General features: G+C 49.7%; 1 protein-coding gene and 1 long non-coding RNA gene across 2 annotated transcripts in view; one reads left to right on the top strand and one right to left on the bottom strand.

The window, feature by feature from the left end:
* The window catches only part of LOC144509805 (polyhomeotic-like protein 2), a 167179-nt gene that overhangs the window by 41090 nt on the left and 108458 nt on the right, over positions 1-17631 (bottom strand). Inside the window, exons 7-8 of the mRNA XM_078238624.1 lie at positions 11431-11924; positions 4004-4175 (exon numbers count right to left, since the gene is read on the bottom strand). Coding sequence (XP_078094750.1) covers positions 4004-4175; positions 11431-11924 — 666 coding nt within the window. The remainder of the gene's footprint in view (positions 1-4003; positions 4176-11430; positions 11925-17631) is intronic.
* LOC144509813 (uncharacterized) overlaps positions 1-17631 on the top strand; it is a 74196-nt gene that overhangs the window by 53529 nt on the left and 3036 nt on the right. The window lies entirely within an intron of this gene.

Here is a 17631-nt window from a genome sequence, read left to right as displayed (position 1 = left end):
GCCCCTTAGTGTCCTGAGATGTGTAGGTTAGAGGGATTATTGGGTGGGATATGGGGGTAGGGTCTGGGTGGGATTGTGGTCGGTGCAGACTCGATGGGCCGAATGGCCTCTTTCTGTACTGTAGGGTTTCTATGATTTCTATGAGGGAGAAAGGAATGGTGATTGGGTGAGATGAAGAGCAAGAGAATTGCCACCCTGATCATGTTGGGCTGAATGGCCTATCCCTGTATTGTAAGTACTTAGCAAAGATTTGTTTGTTAAACATATTTTTTTTTAAATCTCCCGCCCCCCCCACTCCTCCCCCTGTGCTGTAATCGGAGAATAAACTCCAAATTCTTCCCCTTTTCACCTGATAGAAATGAACAGACTCCCTTTGATACCCTGTTCCTGTGGAAGCTCAGTTTCTAATTGTACCACCTGCCTGGTCACACTGAGCTAACACAGCACACGGACACCGCAGTGTGGCTACGTACTCAGTACTGAGGATGTTAATCAGGGGAAACGTCACTGGGGCGGGGGGGGGGGGGGGGGGGGAGACGACACACGGATCAGCAGCTGGGGATTCCTGCTCCAGGCAACAGTCCAATGTGAGGTCACACAGCCAGGAGAAGCTTGGCCATGGGACCCCTCATCACCAAACTGCCTTTCGACACTGGGTCCAGGAGCTGGCATGTATGAAATGGTGATGTGGACAACATCACTATATGGTGGTCAGCACCTGTGTACTAACTCAGTACAAGTTAGATGAGAAGGAAAAGGAAAATAGTGGCTAATGCCAACCTAAGCCTTTCCTGTTATATGACCAAAATGAATAGTAATTCTAAAAGAAAAAGCACTCGGTGACTTGGTCAATAAATCCCCCGCTATCAACATCCGGGGTGAGGGGAAGTGGTTTAACCATGGACCAGGAACTGAACAGGCCCAACATCAATACAATGGATACAAGAGCAGGTCAGAGGCTGGGAATCTTGTGGCGAGTAACCCCATTCACAGACATGCACTCCCACTCAGTTGCACTGCAAGAACTCAGCAAAACCCACGACCACTTCCATCTAGAAGAACAAGAGCAGCAGATACCTGGGAACACCAGCACCTGGAGTTTCCGCTCCAATCCACTCACCATCTCAATCTGGAAATACATCGCCATTCCGTCGCTGTCGCGGGGTCAAAACCCTGGAACTCCCTCCCTAACAGCACAGTGGGTGTACCTACACCTCAGGGACTGCAGCGTTCAAGAAGGCAGCTCACCACCACCTGCTCAAGGGCGATAAATACTGACCTTGCCAGTGATGCCCACATCCCATAAATAATTTTAAAAATCACCCAGTGTAAAAGAGAAAATCTCAGAGTTATCAAGTCAATGATTTCATTGTGAATTTAACGAGGGCAGTTGCTGGGTCAACACATTACTTGAAACACTCGGTACAATTAACAGCGCGAGAGAGAGAGAACGAGAGTGTGTTGGGACACATTAAGGATAAGAAAGCAAAGTGATGGAGTGAAGCTTTGTGTAAACAGGTTACACAAGAAGCTGATAAACTGTTTAAAGCTTCATCAAACGGAAATGTTTGTCCGATATTTGGAATATCCCACACGGTCTCCAATGACATCAAATACAACAACGAAATGAAAAGCTGAGCGAATCCCAACAGCCTAAACCGTAGGAAGAAACAAATTGCCATTTTCTTCAGGATTTAACTAATTCCCCACACAACCTGTCACAGTGGGACAAAATAAAGAAACTTCCTCTGCATATCTGTGAAAATTCACCAGTAAAAAGATGATAGCGACTCTCCTACTTTGCATTAAATAGACACAATGAGATCTCTCCAACAGTGGCCAGTCGATTAGAGGTTGGGGGATCGATACTGCTGTCTGTGGATCTGTATGTTCGTTCCCCTGTGGGTGCAACCTCCATCATTCAATGACTCTCGCTGGACACGGTTAGGGAGTAGGAATGAACGGCTAGCCCGACTGTCAGTGACGCGGGCACATTAACCAAACCCTTCAGACATTATCACAGCCACTGTCAGAGGCTCAATTCTGGAGGTTACAACAAATGATGATGGAGAAGGACAAGCATTTTTCCACATGTGCCTATCCTTTCCTCATCTGGAACAGGATGGGTAAATACTGAATCGTCACTTACATAACTGACAGAAATACGTAAATAGTGAGACAGAAATCCAACTTTACCAAAATCTTCACTCTCCCCCTTTTCAAAGAAGCTATGAAATGAGCTGTGTTTGATCATAGAATCCCGACAGTGCAGGAAGAGGCCACTCGGGCCATCGAGTCTACACCGATTCTACAATTCAGCACCCTACCCAAGCCCTATTCCTGTAACTCCAAATATTTACCCCACTAATCCCCCTAACCTACACATCCTGGGACACTAGCAAAATCTGGCATGGCCAATCCACTAAACCCCCACATCTTTGGACTGTGGGAGGAAACCCACATGGACACAGGGAGAATGTACAAACTCCTGATATAAGCAAATATGGCTAATATTTCTCAGCTGAAATGCCATTCCCAGTGTAGTCCTGACCCCTTACAGAGCACAGAGCTCCTCACATCAATCCCAGGTCTGGAGGATGGGTGCGAATCTCAGAGTGGTGCGAAGGAGAGCAACAGTCACGATGGAGACACGAGACTTGGGGGTTCAGTTGAAGGTCCTCCCTCTTTGCCATGTCGCATGGGTTCTTTTGGAAAGTGATTGTATGAAACATCAAATGGGAACAGAATCAGGATTCGCTACAATGCCATTATCTTCCCACCTGGCTCACGTGCAGAATGGCCAGGTGGGTATGGTTTCAGGGTTAGTGCTGGGTGGGTAGAATGGTGGTCAGAGGAAGTGTCCATACCTGCAGGTGAGGGAGGGAGATGGATGTGAAGCAAACAGAAACCTGCTTGTGTAAGAATTCAAATTACTGGCATTTCGAGCACCGACAGTCGGCAGTTTAGGAATTCCTGTGGGGGCCCACTCTCCCCAGGAGCCCAGGAGAGTGTGAGGACAGGCAGTGAGGACAGGCAGTGAGGACAGGCAGTGAGGACAGGCAGTGAGGACAGGCAGTGAGGACAGGCAGTGAGGACAGGCAGCTGCCTGTGGATCACATCACAATCAATCTTGCTTCTGTTCTCACCCAATGTCCATACAGGCACGGCGCGCCGGCAATCACCACACAGCGTGCCGGGGATCACCGCGCGGCGCGCCGGGGATCACCACACGGCCACAAGCCTTGGCTGATTTCCCCACCCCCTCTCTCCAGCATTATCCCCGTAATCTCACACATTTACCAAGGCCAGTCCCCATAATTTACACAGCTTTGGACGTGAAGGGGCAATTTATCACAGCCAGTCCACCTAACCTACAAATCTTTGAACTGTGGGAGGAAACCGGAGCACCCGGAGGAAACCCATGCAGACACGGGGAGAATGTGCAGGCTCCGCACAGACAGTGATCCAAGCCGGGAATCGAACCCGGGTCCCTGGAGCTGTGACCATTTGCGACGAGCCAATTGGGAATTTTGGAATTCTCACAGGAAGGATTTGCAGAACTCACTACTCATCAAGAAAGCACCGCACTTACTCTCAGTCTCACACAAACAATTCCAGAACAATCTCTCTGCAATAATTATTGAAAATGTTGTGTGCAGCATGGAATCAGAGAATCCCTACACTGCAGGAGGCTATTCGGCCCATCGAGTCTGCACCGACTCTCCGACAGAGCATCTTTCCCATGCCCACTCTCCCACCCTATCCCCGTAACCCCACACATTTACCAAGGTCAGTCGCCCTAATCTACACATCTTCAGACTGTGGGAGTAAACCGGAACACCTGGAGGAAACTCACGCAGACACGGGGAAAATGTGCAAACTCCACACAGACAGTGACCCAAGGCCAGAATTGAACCCGGGTCCCTGGAGCTGTGAGGCACTTCCAAGAAATGTCCTTTATAAATTGTGGGAGCTGATTTGTTGGTCGCTCGCAATCACTCACCTTGTGTTGTAGACTTGGTTAGTTCTGCTTTCTTTTGATCAGAGGTTACAGAGCATGTGGAGGCTGCCGGGGTGCTCGGAGCTGCAGCTTTCTCTGGCAGCCCTTTCTCGATGGCAGTGTCTATCTTCTCTCTCCTGGTGTTGTCCTGGACGCTCCTTTGGCACTGTTGGATCTACGATATAACAGAACAATCCATCACTATTCTCACCAGCTCCCCACTGGTAGCAACAGAGATGCAAAAATCACTCCCACTGAGAGAGGCATTACTTCCCAAGACAAACCATCCTGACTTGGAAATATATCACTGCTCCTTCACTGCCGCTGGGTCAAAATCCTGGAACTCCCTCCCTAACAGCACTGTGGGTGTACCTACACCACAACGGTTCAGGAAGGTGGATTACATCACCACCTTCTCAAAGACAATTAGGGACAGGCAATAAATAATACCGGCATCCCCGGAGTAATTAAATACAGCGGTATTTCCAGAGATGGTGTAAGGTTTGTGCTACACATTTAGTCCTCATTCAATACGGATTGTGTAAAATATGCTGTAAACTCTCGACCACAAACCTAAAGTTTCCAATTGCTTCACTTCAGTCAAAAAAACAACAATTTTCCACTAGAATTAAACTCCCGATGATGATGTCAGTCAAGGTCGTGATGTACAAATACTGTGTGTTTCAGGAGAGCAGACTGCATCACCCCCAACCCCCCCACTTCCCCCATGATGCACTGCAACCTCCTCCCCACCCCAATCCTCCTCCCCACCCCGTACCCCAACCTTCTCCTCCCCACCCCGTACCCCAACCTCCTCTTCCCCACCCCGCACCCCAACCTCCTCCTCCCCACCCTACACCCCAACCTTCTCCCCACTCCCCACCCAACTGCAACCTCCTCCCCGCTTCTCCCATGATGCACTGCAACCTCCTCCCCAACCTCCCCCCCCGCCCCCCCCACCTCGCTCCCTCTCCCCCCCCCATTCTCCTCCCTGCTCCGATATTCAGGACTGTGGAGAATGAGGTCACGCTGCAATCACAAATGGCTTTCCTCCGGCTTCTCTTTGCAAAGATAAATCCAAATCAGTTTTTTTCCGGTCTCTTCCATACATTTACGTTCTAAATTCCTGCTTCCCGGGAAGTTATTGGAAAAAGCCTGGTCAGTGACCCACACAGTGCTGATTCACACATCAGCACTGGGCCCAAATGATTTAGTTTAAATAAATCATTGACCAAGCAGAATGAGGACCTGAGTGAGCAAGGTGCTGGGATATTGCCAATCCTTACCATATAAATCCATCAGAAAATTTGAACAATACATACGGGTTGAAGGTTATTTGAATAATTTAAAATCTTACATTTGTCTGCAGCGTAATTTACCATGGCAATGGGCTATGTATATTTGTTGCACTATAACTGCCCCAGTGTTGGTGTGTCTGTCGTGTGTTCTATAAAGCCAAAAGACATAGGAGCAGAAGTAGGCCACTCGGCCCATCGTCTCTGCTCCACCATTCATGACTGATCCCCATAACCCTCGATTCTCTTACTGATTAAAACTCGGTCTATCTCAGCCTTGAACATACTCAATGATCCAGCTTCTACAGCCCTCTGCGGTAGAGAATTCCACAGATTCACTTCCCTCTGAGAGCAGAAATTCCTCCTCATCTCTGTCTTAAATGGACAACGGTAAGAAGTCTCACAACACCAGGTTAAAGTCCAACAGGTTTATTTGGTAGCAAATACCATAAGCTTTCAGAGCGCTGCTCCTTCGTCAGATGGGGTGGAAATGTGCTCTCAAACCGTGCAAACAGACAAAATCAAGTTGCAGAATAGTGATTAGAATGCGAATCCTACAGCCAACCAGGTCTTAAAGGTACAGACAATGGACAACCCCTTACTCGGAGGTTCTGCCCTCTGGTCCCAGACTCTCCCCCAAGGGGAAACAACCTCTCAGCGTCTCCCCTGTCAAACTCCCCGAGAATTCGATGGTGGGATTTTGCAGCATCGCTCGATTGAGGCCAGAAAACCTCGCCCGAGGACAGCAGGGAAGAAGCTGTTCTCGAGTCAGTTGGTTCGTGATCTCAGACTTATGTATCTTTTTCCCGGCGGAAGAAAGTGGAAGAGAGAATGTCTGGGGTGCGTGGGGTCCTTAATTATGCTGGCTGCTTTGTCGAGGCAGCGGGAAGTGTAGACAGAGTCAATGGATGGGAGGCTGGTTTGCGTGATGGATTGGGCTACATTCACTACCTTTTGTAGTTCCTTGCGGTCTTGGACAGAGCAGGAGCCATACCAAGCTGTGATACAACCAGAAAGAATGCTCTCTATGGTGCATCTGTAAAAGTTGGTGAGAGTCGTAGCTGACATGCCAAATTTCCTTAGTCTTCTGAGAAAGTAGAGGCGTTGGTGGGCTTTCTTAACTATAGTATCGGCATGGGGGGACCAGGACAGGTTGTTGGTGATCTGGACACCTTAATCCTTTATTTATTTATTAATCCTTTCCCATCCATATACTTATCCAAATGCTTTTCAAATGTTGCTATTGAACCTGCCTCAACCTCTGGCAACTCGTTCCATACACGCACCACCCTCTGTGAAGAAGTTGCCCTTCAGGTCCCTTTTAAATCTTTCCCCTCTCACCTTAAACCTACGCCCTCTAGTTTTCAATTCCCCTTCCCTGGGAAAAAGACTATGTGCGTTCGTCCTATCTCTGCCCCTCATGATTTTATACACCTCAATAAGGTCACCCCTCATTCTCCTACATCCCAAGGAATAAAGTCCTAGCCTGGCCAACCGCTCCCCATCACTCAGTCCTGGCAACATCCTCGTAAATCTTCTTTGCATTCTTTCCAGTATTTGCACTAGCTAAATCTCTAAGTGACGCCTCTCTGACTTTATTAGGTTATGTTTTAGAAGCTGATTTTCATTTATAATTGTATGATGCTATTTTAATTACAAGAGTCATTATGGAAAAGACAGTTAGTATTTATTCAGGGTAATACTGGGCATCACCACTAGGTGGAACAAGCTGTTCAAATGCTTATTTAATAAATGATTTCCCTTCAATTCTCTGTGCCACTGTTGTCTGTAACTGGGCAGCTAAAAGGACTGAATATACTTCAGTGCAGAAATGCAGCAGATAACGTTGTATTGAACCATAATCGCAGGAAGGTCTCTGCTTTGATATCCAGTCCATTCTCAGTTGGCTTACCTCAGCGGAGCGCATCAACCGTTACAACAGACCTCAACATCCTCGGGAGGAGAAACGCGAGACTTAGAGGATTCCTTCCGCTGTTGATTTTTGTTGATGGCGTTGCTCGTCTCTGGGCTTCGGGAGGATTAAGCAAAGCTGTGAAGCCCTCACAGTCAAATAGTCCGTCAATTTTAACTGTTTGTGGAATGGAACTTTACAGCACAGACACAGGCTATTCGGCCCGATTGGTCAGTGCTGGTGTTTATGCTCCATGCAAACCTTCCCAACCCCGTTTAATTTTACCGGTTATCATTATATTCTATTCCTTTCTCCATCGTGTTTATCCAGCTTCCGGCCTTAAATGCACCCACACCGTTCACCTCAAGCACGCTCTGTGGTCCCGAGTTCCACATTCCCACCACTCTCCGGGTAAGGAAAGTTCTCCTGAATTCCTTATTGGATTTGCTGGTAACTATCTGATAGAGTGCCTCTAGTTCCACATGTGGAAATTACTTCTCTGCATCCGACCTTACAACCTTGAAAAAATATTTGGATGAGCACTTAAAATATCACAACATTCAAGGATACGGGACAAGTGCAGGAAAATGGGATTAGTGCGCCTTTAGTGGTAGTTCTTGTCGGCACAGACTCGATGGGCCAAAGGGCCTTTTCTGCGCTGTATGACACTTATGGGCAGAATTTGAATTTTCCCTTCTTGCCTGCCACTGGTGTCATAACGGGTGGGACACAGACTCTGCAAAGATCCCGTTGACCTCAGGTGGGATTTTCCGGTCTTGAGGAGAGTGCGGCTGGAAAATCCCGCCCTAGGACTTTAGAACACAGACTAAACTGTCAAACCTAGGACCCAGAAAAGGTTATTGTCAAAGCTTCTCAGTGTATAATTAGGTCAGTGGCAGATTTGTGAATCGGACTTCCACTTTTTGGAAATTTCAACTCTTCTTCAAAAGGAAAATGGCCCTGTTGACACGCAGAAAAGAATCGTAACTCAGCTAGGGTCCCCAAGGCCTAGCTCCTGGATTACACACGAGCAGAGAACCAGTGTTTTCAGGGAAGTGGGGGGGGACGGTGGGGGAGTTAAAAGTAAAAGTTTTGTGATGAAAAGTAGCTGTATCCCACAAACACGGCCCAATGATCTGTCACATGGTGAGTGTTAGTCATTGAGGGAGAGAGTGGTTTATCCGGATTTTTAATAGTTTTGATGGGGAGTGAAAAACAGCAAGAGCCAGGTGGACAGGGCTATCCCAGAATCCACCGCGCCCAGTGAAAAACCACACTAATCAACATAGGGCGCAGTGAATAAATCAATGTCACATTCCCAGAGTAACCGAGGCTCCAGTCCCAGAGGTTTACAGCATGGAAACAGACCCTTCGGCCCAACTTGTCCATGCCGGCCATTTTTTTTAAACCCCGAAGCTAGTCCCAATTGCCCACATTTGGCCCATATCCCTCTATACCCATCGTACCCATGTAACTATCTAAATGCTTTTTAAAACACAACATTGTACCTGCCTCTACTACTACCTCTGGCAGCTTGTTCCAGACATTCACCATCCTCTGTGAAAAAATTGCCCCTCTGGACACTTCTGTATCTCTCCCCTCTCACCTTAAACCTATGCCCTCTAGTTTTAGACTTCCCTACCTTTGGGAAAAGATATTGGCTCTCTAGCTGATCTATGCCCCTCATTATTTTATAGGCCTCTATAAGATCACCCCTAAGGGTCCTATGCTCCAGAGACAAAAGTCCCAGTCTATCCAGCCTCTCCTTATAACTCAATCCATCAAGTCCCGGTAGCATCCTAGTAAATCTTTTCTGCACTCTTTCTAGTTTAATAATATCCTTTCTATAATAGGGTGACCAGAATTGCACACAGTATTCCAAGTGTGGCTTTACCAATGTCTTGTACAACTTCAACAAGACGTCCCAACTCCTGTATTCAATGTTCTGACCAATGAAACCAAGCATGCCGAATGCCTTCTTCACCACTCTGTCCACCTGTGACTCCACTTTCAAGGAGCTATGAACATGTACCTCTAGATCTCTTTGTTCTGAAACTCTCCCCAACGCCCTACCATTAACTGAGTAAGTCCTGCCCTGGTTCAATCTACCAAAATGCATCACCTTGCATTTGTCTAAATTAAACTCCATCTGCCATTCGTCAGCCCACTGGCCCAATTGATCAAGATCCCACTGCAATTGGAGATAACCTTCCTCACTGTCCACCAATCTTGGTGTCATCTGCAAACTTACTAACCATGCCCCCTATATTCTCATCCAAATCATTAATATAAATGACAAACAACAGTGGACACAGCCCTGATCCCTGAGGCACACCGCTGGTCACAGGCCTCCAGTTTGAAAAACAACTCTCTACAACCACCCTCTGGTTTCTGTCAAAAAGCCAATCTTGTATCCATTTAGATACCTCACCCTGGATCCTGAGAGATTTAACCTGATTCAACAACCTACCATGCGGTATCTTGTCAAAGGCCTGAAAAGGATGTAGCGTTAGTGCAAACACTTGCAGAGAATGCTTGCTCGTTTGCCTCATGCTAACAGTGTCATTTAGAACCACTTTGAGAGCTGTAATGAAAGTGTAGATCAGGCCATCGAGAGCTCAATACAGATTATAGCAGCTTGTCTTTATGGTCACCACTCCTACTTTGGGGGCGGGGGGGGTCAGGAACAAAGTCAATGCTGTCACAATAACACCAATTTATATTTATACGGCATCTTTAAGGTAATAAAATGTCCCAAAGCAGCTCCACGGGAATGCTAAATCACTCCCAAATCAGACACTCCAGAAAATCAGAGATCAGGGAAAACTCCCAAGTTTACGCCTCTCAATGTTCCTGCAGGAAGTTGTTATCATTGAGTTTACTGCACAGGGAAAGATGCTTCAGCCCAACTAATCGATGCTGGAGTTTCAGCTTCACAGCAGACTCCTCCCACCCTACTTCCTCTGACTCAATCACCATCTCCTTCTCTTCCTCACTCCCTTATGTGTTTATCCAGCTTCCCCCTTAAATCAATCGATACTATTCCCCCCGATCGTTGCCCCACGGGAGCGAGTCCCACATTCTCCCCCACTCTGAGTAAAGAAATACTCCCGAATGGGTTAATTAGCGACTGCTGGATATTGATAATCCCTGGATTAGGACCTTTCCACAATTGGAAAAATCTTTTCTTGCTCCATCCTATCAAACCCTTCATAATATCGAGAGCTGGACTAGGTTACCACAACCCCACCTTTCCCTGGGGAGAAGAGCTGTTCTCTTTCCTCATTATTATAATCTCTCTGTTCTGATATCTTTCTTGTAAAAGCAGTTGGAACATTTTCCAGTCCCTATATCCAGTGTGTGTGTAAAATCTAATCTATGGGAATGTTACCCCACACACCCCGGACATTCTCTCTTCCACCTTCAAAAGATACAAAAGTCTGAGGTCACGTACCAACTGACTCAAGAGCAGCTTCTTCCCTGCTGCTGTCAGACTTTTGAATGGATCTACCTTATATTAAGTTGATCTTTCTCTACACCCTAGCTATAACTGTAACACTACATTCTGCACTCTCTCGTTTCCTTCTCTATGAACGGTATGCTTTGTCTGTATAGCGCACAAGAAACAATACTTTTCACTGTATGCTAATATATGTGACAATAAATCAAATCAAAACTCGGAGATTTGTGCAGCGAATCACATTTCTAAACTTCATAGAGCGTTCTATTACAGCATTTATCTATTAACTGCTTAGCAGAATACCAGGATCTTAATGGAAAGAGAGCGCGAGCGTGAGCGAGCTGGGGCAGAAAGGTGAGGAGGGGTGGTGAGTGGGATAGAGAGAGAGAGACAGAGAGAGACAGAAGGAAAAAGAGACAGAGAGAGAGAGACAGAGAGAGAGAGACAGAGAGAGAGAGACAGAGAGAGAGAGACAGAGAGAGAGAGACAGAGAGAGAGAGACAGAGAGAGAGAGACAGAGAGAGAGAGACAGAGAGAGAGACAGAGAGAGAGACAGAGAGAGAGACAGAGAGAGAGACAGAGAGAGAGACAGAGAGAGAGACAGAGAGAGAGACAGAGAGAGAGACAGAGAGAGAGACAGAGAGAGACGGAAGGAAAAAGAGACAGAGAGAGACAGAGAGACAGACACAGAGAGACAGAGAGATAAAGTGAGTGGGAAATGAAGGGAAGGAATTCCAATGTTTAAAACAGATGTCCATCTTACCACATGTGCCGCCGGTTGTATTTGCAGGTTTACGGCAGTGGTCTGTGGTGCCAGTTGGTGCTGGTGAGGCTGATGTGTCTGCGTGTGAGTGCTGAGCAAGCACTCGGCCTGGCTGCTGGGGACAGCAGCCTGCAAACTCTGCTGGGCCTGAGCCAGGGGCTGGAGCACGGGGCTGGGAGTGTGAGCCACCTGGTGCAATGCCTGGTGCTTCTGCTGGAGAACACTCTGACAGTGCTGGGCCTGCTGCACGTGAGGCTGGGCCTGAGGGTGGACCTGAGCCTGGACGGTGGTCTGGACCGGGGCGCTGGGCTGGCCGCTCAGGCTGTGCTGCTGCTGCTGGAGCTGGCCGGTGCTGTGGATCAGCTGGGGTTGCTGGTGTCGGTGTTGAATCTGTTGGTGCTGGAGAACAAACTGATGCTGGAGATGTTTCTGTTGCTGCTGTAACTGGATCTGCTGCTGGTGGATTAACTGATGCGGCTGAATCTGGGCGTACGCTGCGGGAAGGAAAGACACTATTTAGACAGTGACACTGCCACTAATATTCACCACCCGACTATTCACTTCAGCCCAAATGCCAGGAGACGCAAACTCCAGCAACCACAAACCTTTCACCCAAATAATCTCCCTCACTTCCTATTGGGATGTGCCACAGGCATTAACAAGATAAACCAGCGGATTATCAGCTTTCAGAGATACTGGTCCAGGTGGTTCGGGTGGAAGAGGGAATGTTGGCTGGCGATGGGGGAAAACCAGAGAAGGCAGGCAGAACTCGGGCTTAACCTTTCACCTGACCCTCTGACAGTGCGGCACTCCCTCAGTACTGACCCTCTGACAGTGTGGCACTCCCTCAGCCCTGACCCTCTGACAGTGCGGCACTCCCTCAGTACTGACCCTCTGACAGTGCGGCACTCCCTCAGCACTGACCCTCTGACAGTGCGGCACTCCCTCAACACTGACCCTCTGACAGTGCGGCACTCCCTCAGTACTGACCCTCTGACAGTGCGGCACTCCCTCAGTACTGACCCTCTGACAGTGCGGCACTCCCTCAGTACTGACCCTCTGACAGTGCGACACTCCCTCAGTACTGACCCTCTGACAGTGCGACACTCCCTCAGTACTGACCCTCTGACAGTGCGGCGCTCCCTCTGCACTGACCCTCTGACAGCGCAAAGTGCTGAGGTTACTGCATTCTCCAGTGGAGTGGAGCACGAGGCCACAATCACTGAATCACAGTGGACAACGGCCATCCAGATATCTTTTAAAATAAGAATTCAAATTAAACAGACGCGTTTGTTGTGGTGAGTCTCCCTGGAGATGCAAAGGTGAATCACGCCTCCTGGCACTGCCCATTGGCACAGGTTGGCAGTGAACAACTTTTGTCAAGGGGCAGGTCGCAGGGGGAGCCTTGGCCAGGGGGGGGAAAGAGAGAGAGAGAAGGGTCCGATGATCCGCTGGGGGGAGGGGGGGGCGCGGTGGAGACAAGTGACAACTCCAACTGGGGGTGGAATGTAGCCCAATCCATCACGCAAACCAGCCTCCCATCCACTGACTCTGTCTACACTTCCCACTGCCTCGGCAAAGCAGCCAGCATAATTAAGGACCCCACGCACCCCGGACATTCTCTCTTCCACCTTCTTCCTTCGAGAAAAATGATACAAAAGTTTGTTGCTGCTGTCAGACTTTTGAATGGACTCACATCTACACCCTAGCTATGACTGTAGCGCTACATTCTGCACTCTCTCCTTTCCTTCTCTATGAACGGTATGCTTTGTCTGTATAGCGTGTAAGAAATAATACTTTTCACTGTATGCTAACACGTGTGACAATAATAAATCAAATCAAATGGGAGCCCCTGGAATCTGCATTGTGAGCTGGGGGGGGTGGGGCAGTTTTGGGAGGTATACGATCGGGGATGGCATCCTAATCTCTGGGAGAAACGTGTCGGTTTTCTCACCGGAAACAACACTGCCATTTTTGGTAACATTTAGCCCAGTGTTTCTCTACACCGGTGCCCCCAGAATGCAGAGTTTCTGCAGCTTCTTGTGATTTTCATGATCGCATTGAGAATCAACATGGCTGTGCTGTTGTAAAGACGAACCCTCCAGCCTCAGGGGGACAGTAGAAACACTGGGGGGGCGGGGGGTCTCCCCCACATTCAGAAGGCCTTTCTGTCGATTCTCTGCCTGAACGAACCGTTGTTTGACCCGGGGCCAGAGGTCAATCAGCAAACAGCTGACGGGCGATTGGAAACGGGTCATCGACACCGGGGCGAATCAGCGTTTGGAAAGGTGCTGACACGGTGATGGGTTTCAGCAAACCTTCTCTTTACTCAGTTGGTGACTTTTTACTTCCAATCTTCCCCTAACCTCGATCAAATCCAAGTTAAAAGCTGCACCCCACCCGAATCAATGGGGCTTTGTGTAACAGACTAACTCTGTCAGCGGGGGGAGCACCCTCTCCGATTCCGAGCTTTCAGGGAGACTGAGTAAATATTCAGCAGTCAGTGATTACCAAGAGTTAACGCGATCTCCCTCAACCATCAGCTTCAGACAATAACAGAGCGTCAGTTCCCTGTCACAAACTGATGGAATGAGTTGGAAATTCCTGCTCCGGGTTTGATGAATCGAGGCAGCTGCGGTGGGTGGGATGTCCTCGCTTGGATTCCAGTCAATATGAGAGAGAGAGCTCCCCCCAAAACATCAGCACCCCCAGAGTTCACTACACCTGTAAATTCAACAGCTGCAACCCCACAACAACACAACACCCCCCCCACACACACACCCACAACACCACCTCCCCCACACACAATCCCCCCCGCACACACAACCCCCCCAACCCCCTCCCCCTGCCTCATACACAACCCCCCCAACCCCCTCCTCACACACAACCACCCCCCCAAACCCCCTCCTCACACACAACCACCCCCCCAATCCCCTCCTCCCACACAACCCCCCCCGCACACACAACGACCCCCAACCTCCTCCTCACACACAAGCCCCCCTCAACCCCCTCCTCAGACACAACCCCCCCCTGCACACACAACCACCCCCAACCTCCTCCTCACACACAAGCCCCCCTCAACCCCCTCTTCAGCCACAACCCCCCCCAACCCCCTCCTCACACACAACCCCCCTCCCTTCCGCCCCATTCACCCTACTCTCATAAACCCCTCCTCACACAACCCCCACCCCCTCACACAAAACCCCTTCCCCCCATCTCCCTTCTTCCCCACCTACCGCACTCTCACAGCCCCCTCCTCCCCCCTCCACTCACAACCCCTTCCTCCATTCCACCCCACCCACCCCTCACTCAACCTCCTTCCCCTCGCTCTACCCCCTCCCCCAACCCCCTCCCACTCACAACCCACTTCCCCTCACACAAACCCCCTCGCGACCCCACCCTCTCCCTCCCTGACCCTCCCCACACACACACACACACCTGGGGAAATGTTCCAGCTGAAAGGGAAGCCGAGGCGGTGAGGGAATAGGGGACTGTCTGCACCTTAATCTGTTCTGTCCTCTCCCCTGGCCCAGCTCTCCCGTGTGAGTGAGTAACGTCACTCCCCCTCTCACAACAGCAACAACCGAGTAGCCAGCCACTCGCGATTCAATTCCCAAACACTGACTCACAACGAAGGAAACACTCGCGCTTCGGAGGAAATGTCTTTTTTTTTTAGGTCATTTACAGCATCATTCTGACTGAACATCAGACACGTTCCTGACAAAAGCCACAGTAGTTCGAAGCAAAAATTATACAGCAATGCAGAAAAAGACCAGGTGTAAAGTGGTAGTCACAGAAACTTTTCTAAATGAAGAGAGAAGGGCAATGCCCTCGCATCCTTTCAATAAACTAATGCCAGTCAACAAACAATCAGCTGTGTGTTATAAAGCAGCCTGATTCGGACCTGATGGAACCACTTCCTTGTAACCTGTGACCCTCCTCCGCTCCAGGCACAACATTCAGAGTTCAAGAAGCCAACTGCAGAAACACAGAGACCCCAGCAAACCACCCGCCTGCATTAACCAGCATCTGAGGAAGCCTTCCCCTCCAGGCTCCTCCTCCCACCCCAAGCCCCACCCAGTCCCCCCCAGCGCCCCCTCTCCCCACTGCATTAACCAGCATCTGAGGAAGCACCCCCCCCACCCCAGGTCCCCCCCCCCATTCTCCCCTCCCACCCAGCGCCCCCTCCCACCCAGCGCGCCCCCCCACCCCACCTTAACCAGCATCTGAGGAAGCCTTCCCCCCCAGGCCCCTCCTCCTCCTCCTCCCAGCCAGCCCCCCCCCTCCCCAGCCGCCTCCTCTCACCCCAAGCCCCCCACCCAGCCTTCTCCTCTCACCCCAAGCCCCCCCTCCCACCCTGCCCCCCCTCCCAACCTCCTCCTCCTTGCCCCAGCCCCCTCTCCTCCCCTGCATTAACCAGCATCTGTGGAAGCCTTCCCCCAGGCCCCCCTCCCAACCAGCCCCCCAGCCTCCTCCTTCTCCCCCAGCCCGCCACCCTGTCCCCCTCCCCCCCAGCCCCCCCTCTCCTCCTCCCAACCCCTCCACAGCCCCCCACCCTGCCCCCTCTCCCCCCCCCCCCCTCAATCCCACCCCACACTGCAGGTCCAGTGACAATACCAATTTGATCAGGTTCGATTTGAATATTTGGTGAAGTTGATCAGTGATTGGTTATCTTGGGAGGGACTTTAAGGTTTCAGAATTGATGAAGACGTTAATGAAGCTGCGCCATTCGTCAGTGACGGACTTGACGACATTATCAAGTTGCTTTCACATTCACTGCTCCTGTATTTCAGATTCACAGGGACCCTGCGGTCCACATTCCCGATATTATAACCATCTCTCAGCAGTTTACAGTCTGAGTTGCTGAGTGGGTTTTGACAATGTAATCACAGGATGACAATGGCTGTTCATTCACGATTCAACAACACCAAAACCGTGTCTTTAGACAGCAGTTTTAAAATTCTAAAACATCCTGAGGTGTAATCTGGCATTCAACCACAAAAGGAACAATCTTAGTCCGAGGCAGAGAGGCTGAGCAGTGAATTCCAGACTCAGAGTGGAAGACACAGACGCCAATGATAGAATGATCAGAATCAGAGTTGCTCGAGAGGCTACAATTAGAGACATGCAGAGATCTCAGAAAGGTGTGGGCCTCTTCGGTTCCTTCTCAGTATGCTTGGGCGGCACGGTAGCACAGTGGTTAGCACTCCTGCCTCACAGCTCCAGGGACCCGGGTTCAATTCCAGCCTCACGTCACTGTCTGTGTGGAGTTTGCGCGTTCTCCCTGTGTCTGTGTGGATTTCCTCCGGGTGCTCCAATTTCCTTCCATAATCCGAATGTTAGAACATAGAACAGTACAGCACAGAACAGGCCCTTCGGCCCACGATGTTGTGCCGACCTTCATCTGAAACCAAGATCAAGCTATCCCACTCCCTACCATCCTGGTGTGCTCCATGTGCCTATCCAATAACCGCTTAAATGTTCCTAAAGTGTCTGACTCCACTATCACTGCAGGCAGTCCATTCCACACCCCAACCACTCTCTGCGTGAAGAATGTTGTGCGGGTTGGGTTAATTGACCACGCTAAATTGCCCCTTAGTGTCCCGGGATACGTAGGTTAGAGGGATTAGTGGGGTAAGTATGTGGGGTTGCGGGGATAGGATCCGGATAGGAATTGTTGTCGGTGCAGGCTCGATGGGCCGGATGGCCTCCTTCGGCACTGTAGGGATTCTATGATGCTTGTGGCTTCTTGAAAATCACCATGGAGATGGTATATGATGCTCGTCCAATAGAGGGGCTGCTCAAAGCTGACACGATTCCCTCCTTGAAGATTCTGTGAATAAATTCTACTCCAGAGGCTTGAACCCGCAAGGCAGACACCCTCAGTACGGTGCTGAGGAAATGCTATACCGGTGGAGGTGGGACATTAAACCCGTGCTTGGGCTGTAGATAAATGTCAAAAATCCCATGGCACTATTCTGAAGAAGAGCAGGGGAGTTATCGTCAGCGTCCTGGCCAATATTCACCCCTCAACTAAAATCACAATGCAAACAGATTAACTGGTCATGAAGACACAGCTTATGGGATCTTGCTGTGCACAAATTGCTTGCCATGTTTCCTACATTACAACAGTGGTTACATTTCAAAAGTGCCTCATTGGCTGAGATGGTTTCTGAGCCGCTCTGGAGCCTTGAACAGTAT

This window comes from Mustelus asterias, chromosome 22 (assembly GCF_964213995.1).
Source record: "Mustelus asterias chromosome 22, sMusAst1.hap1.1, whole genome shotgun sequence".
In the NCBI taxonomy this organism is placed as follows: Eukaryota; Metazoa; Chordata; class Chondrichthyes; order Carcharhiniformes; family Triakidae; genus Mustelus; species Mustelus asterias.
This window is presented reverse-complemented; position numbering and strand designations above follow the sequence as displayed.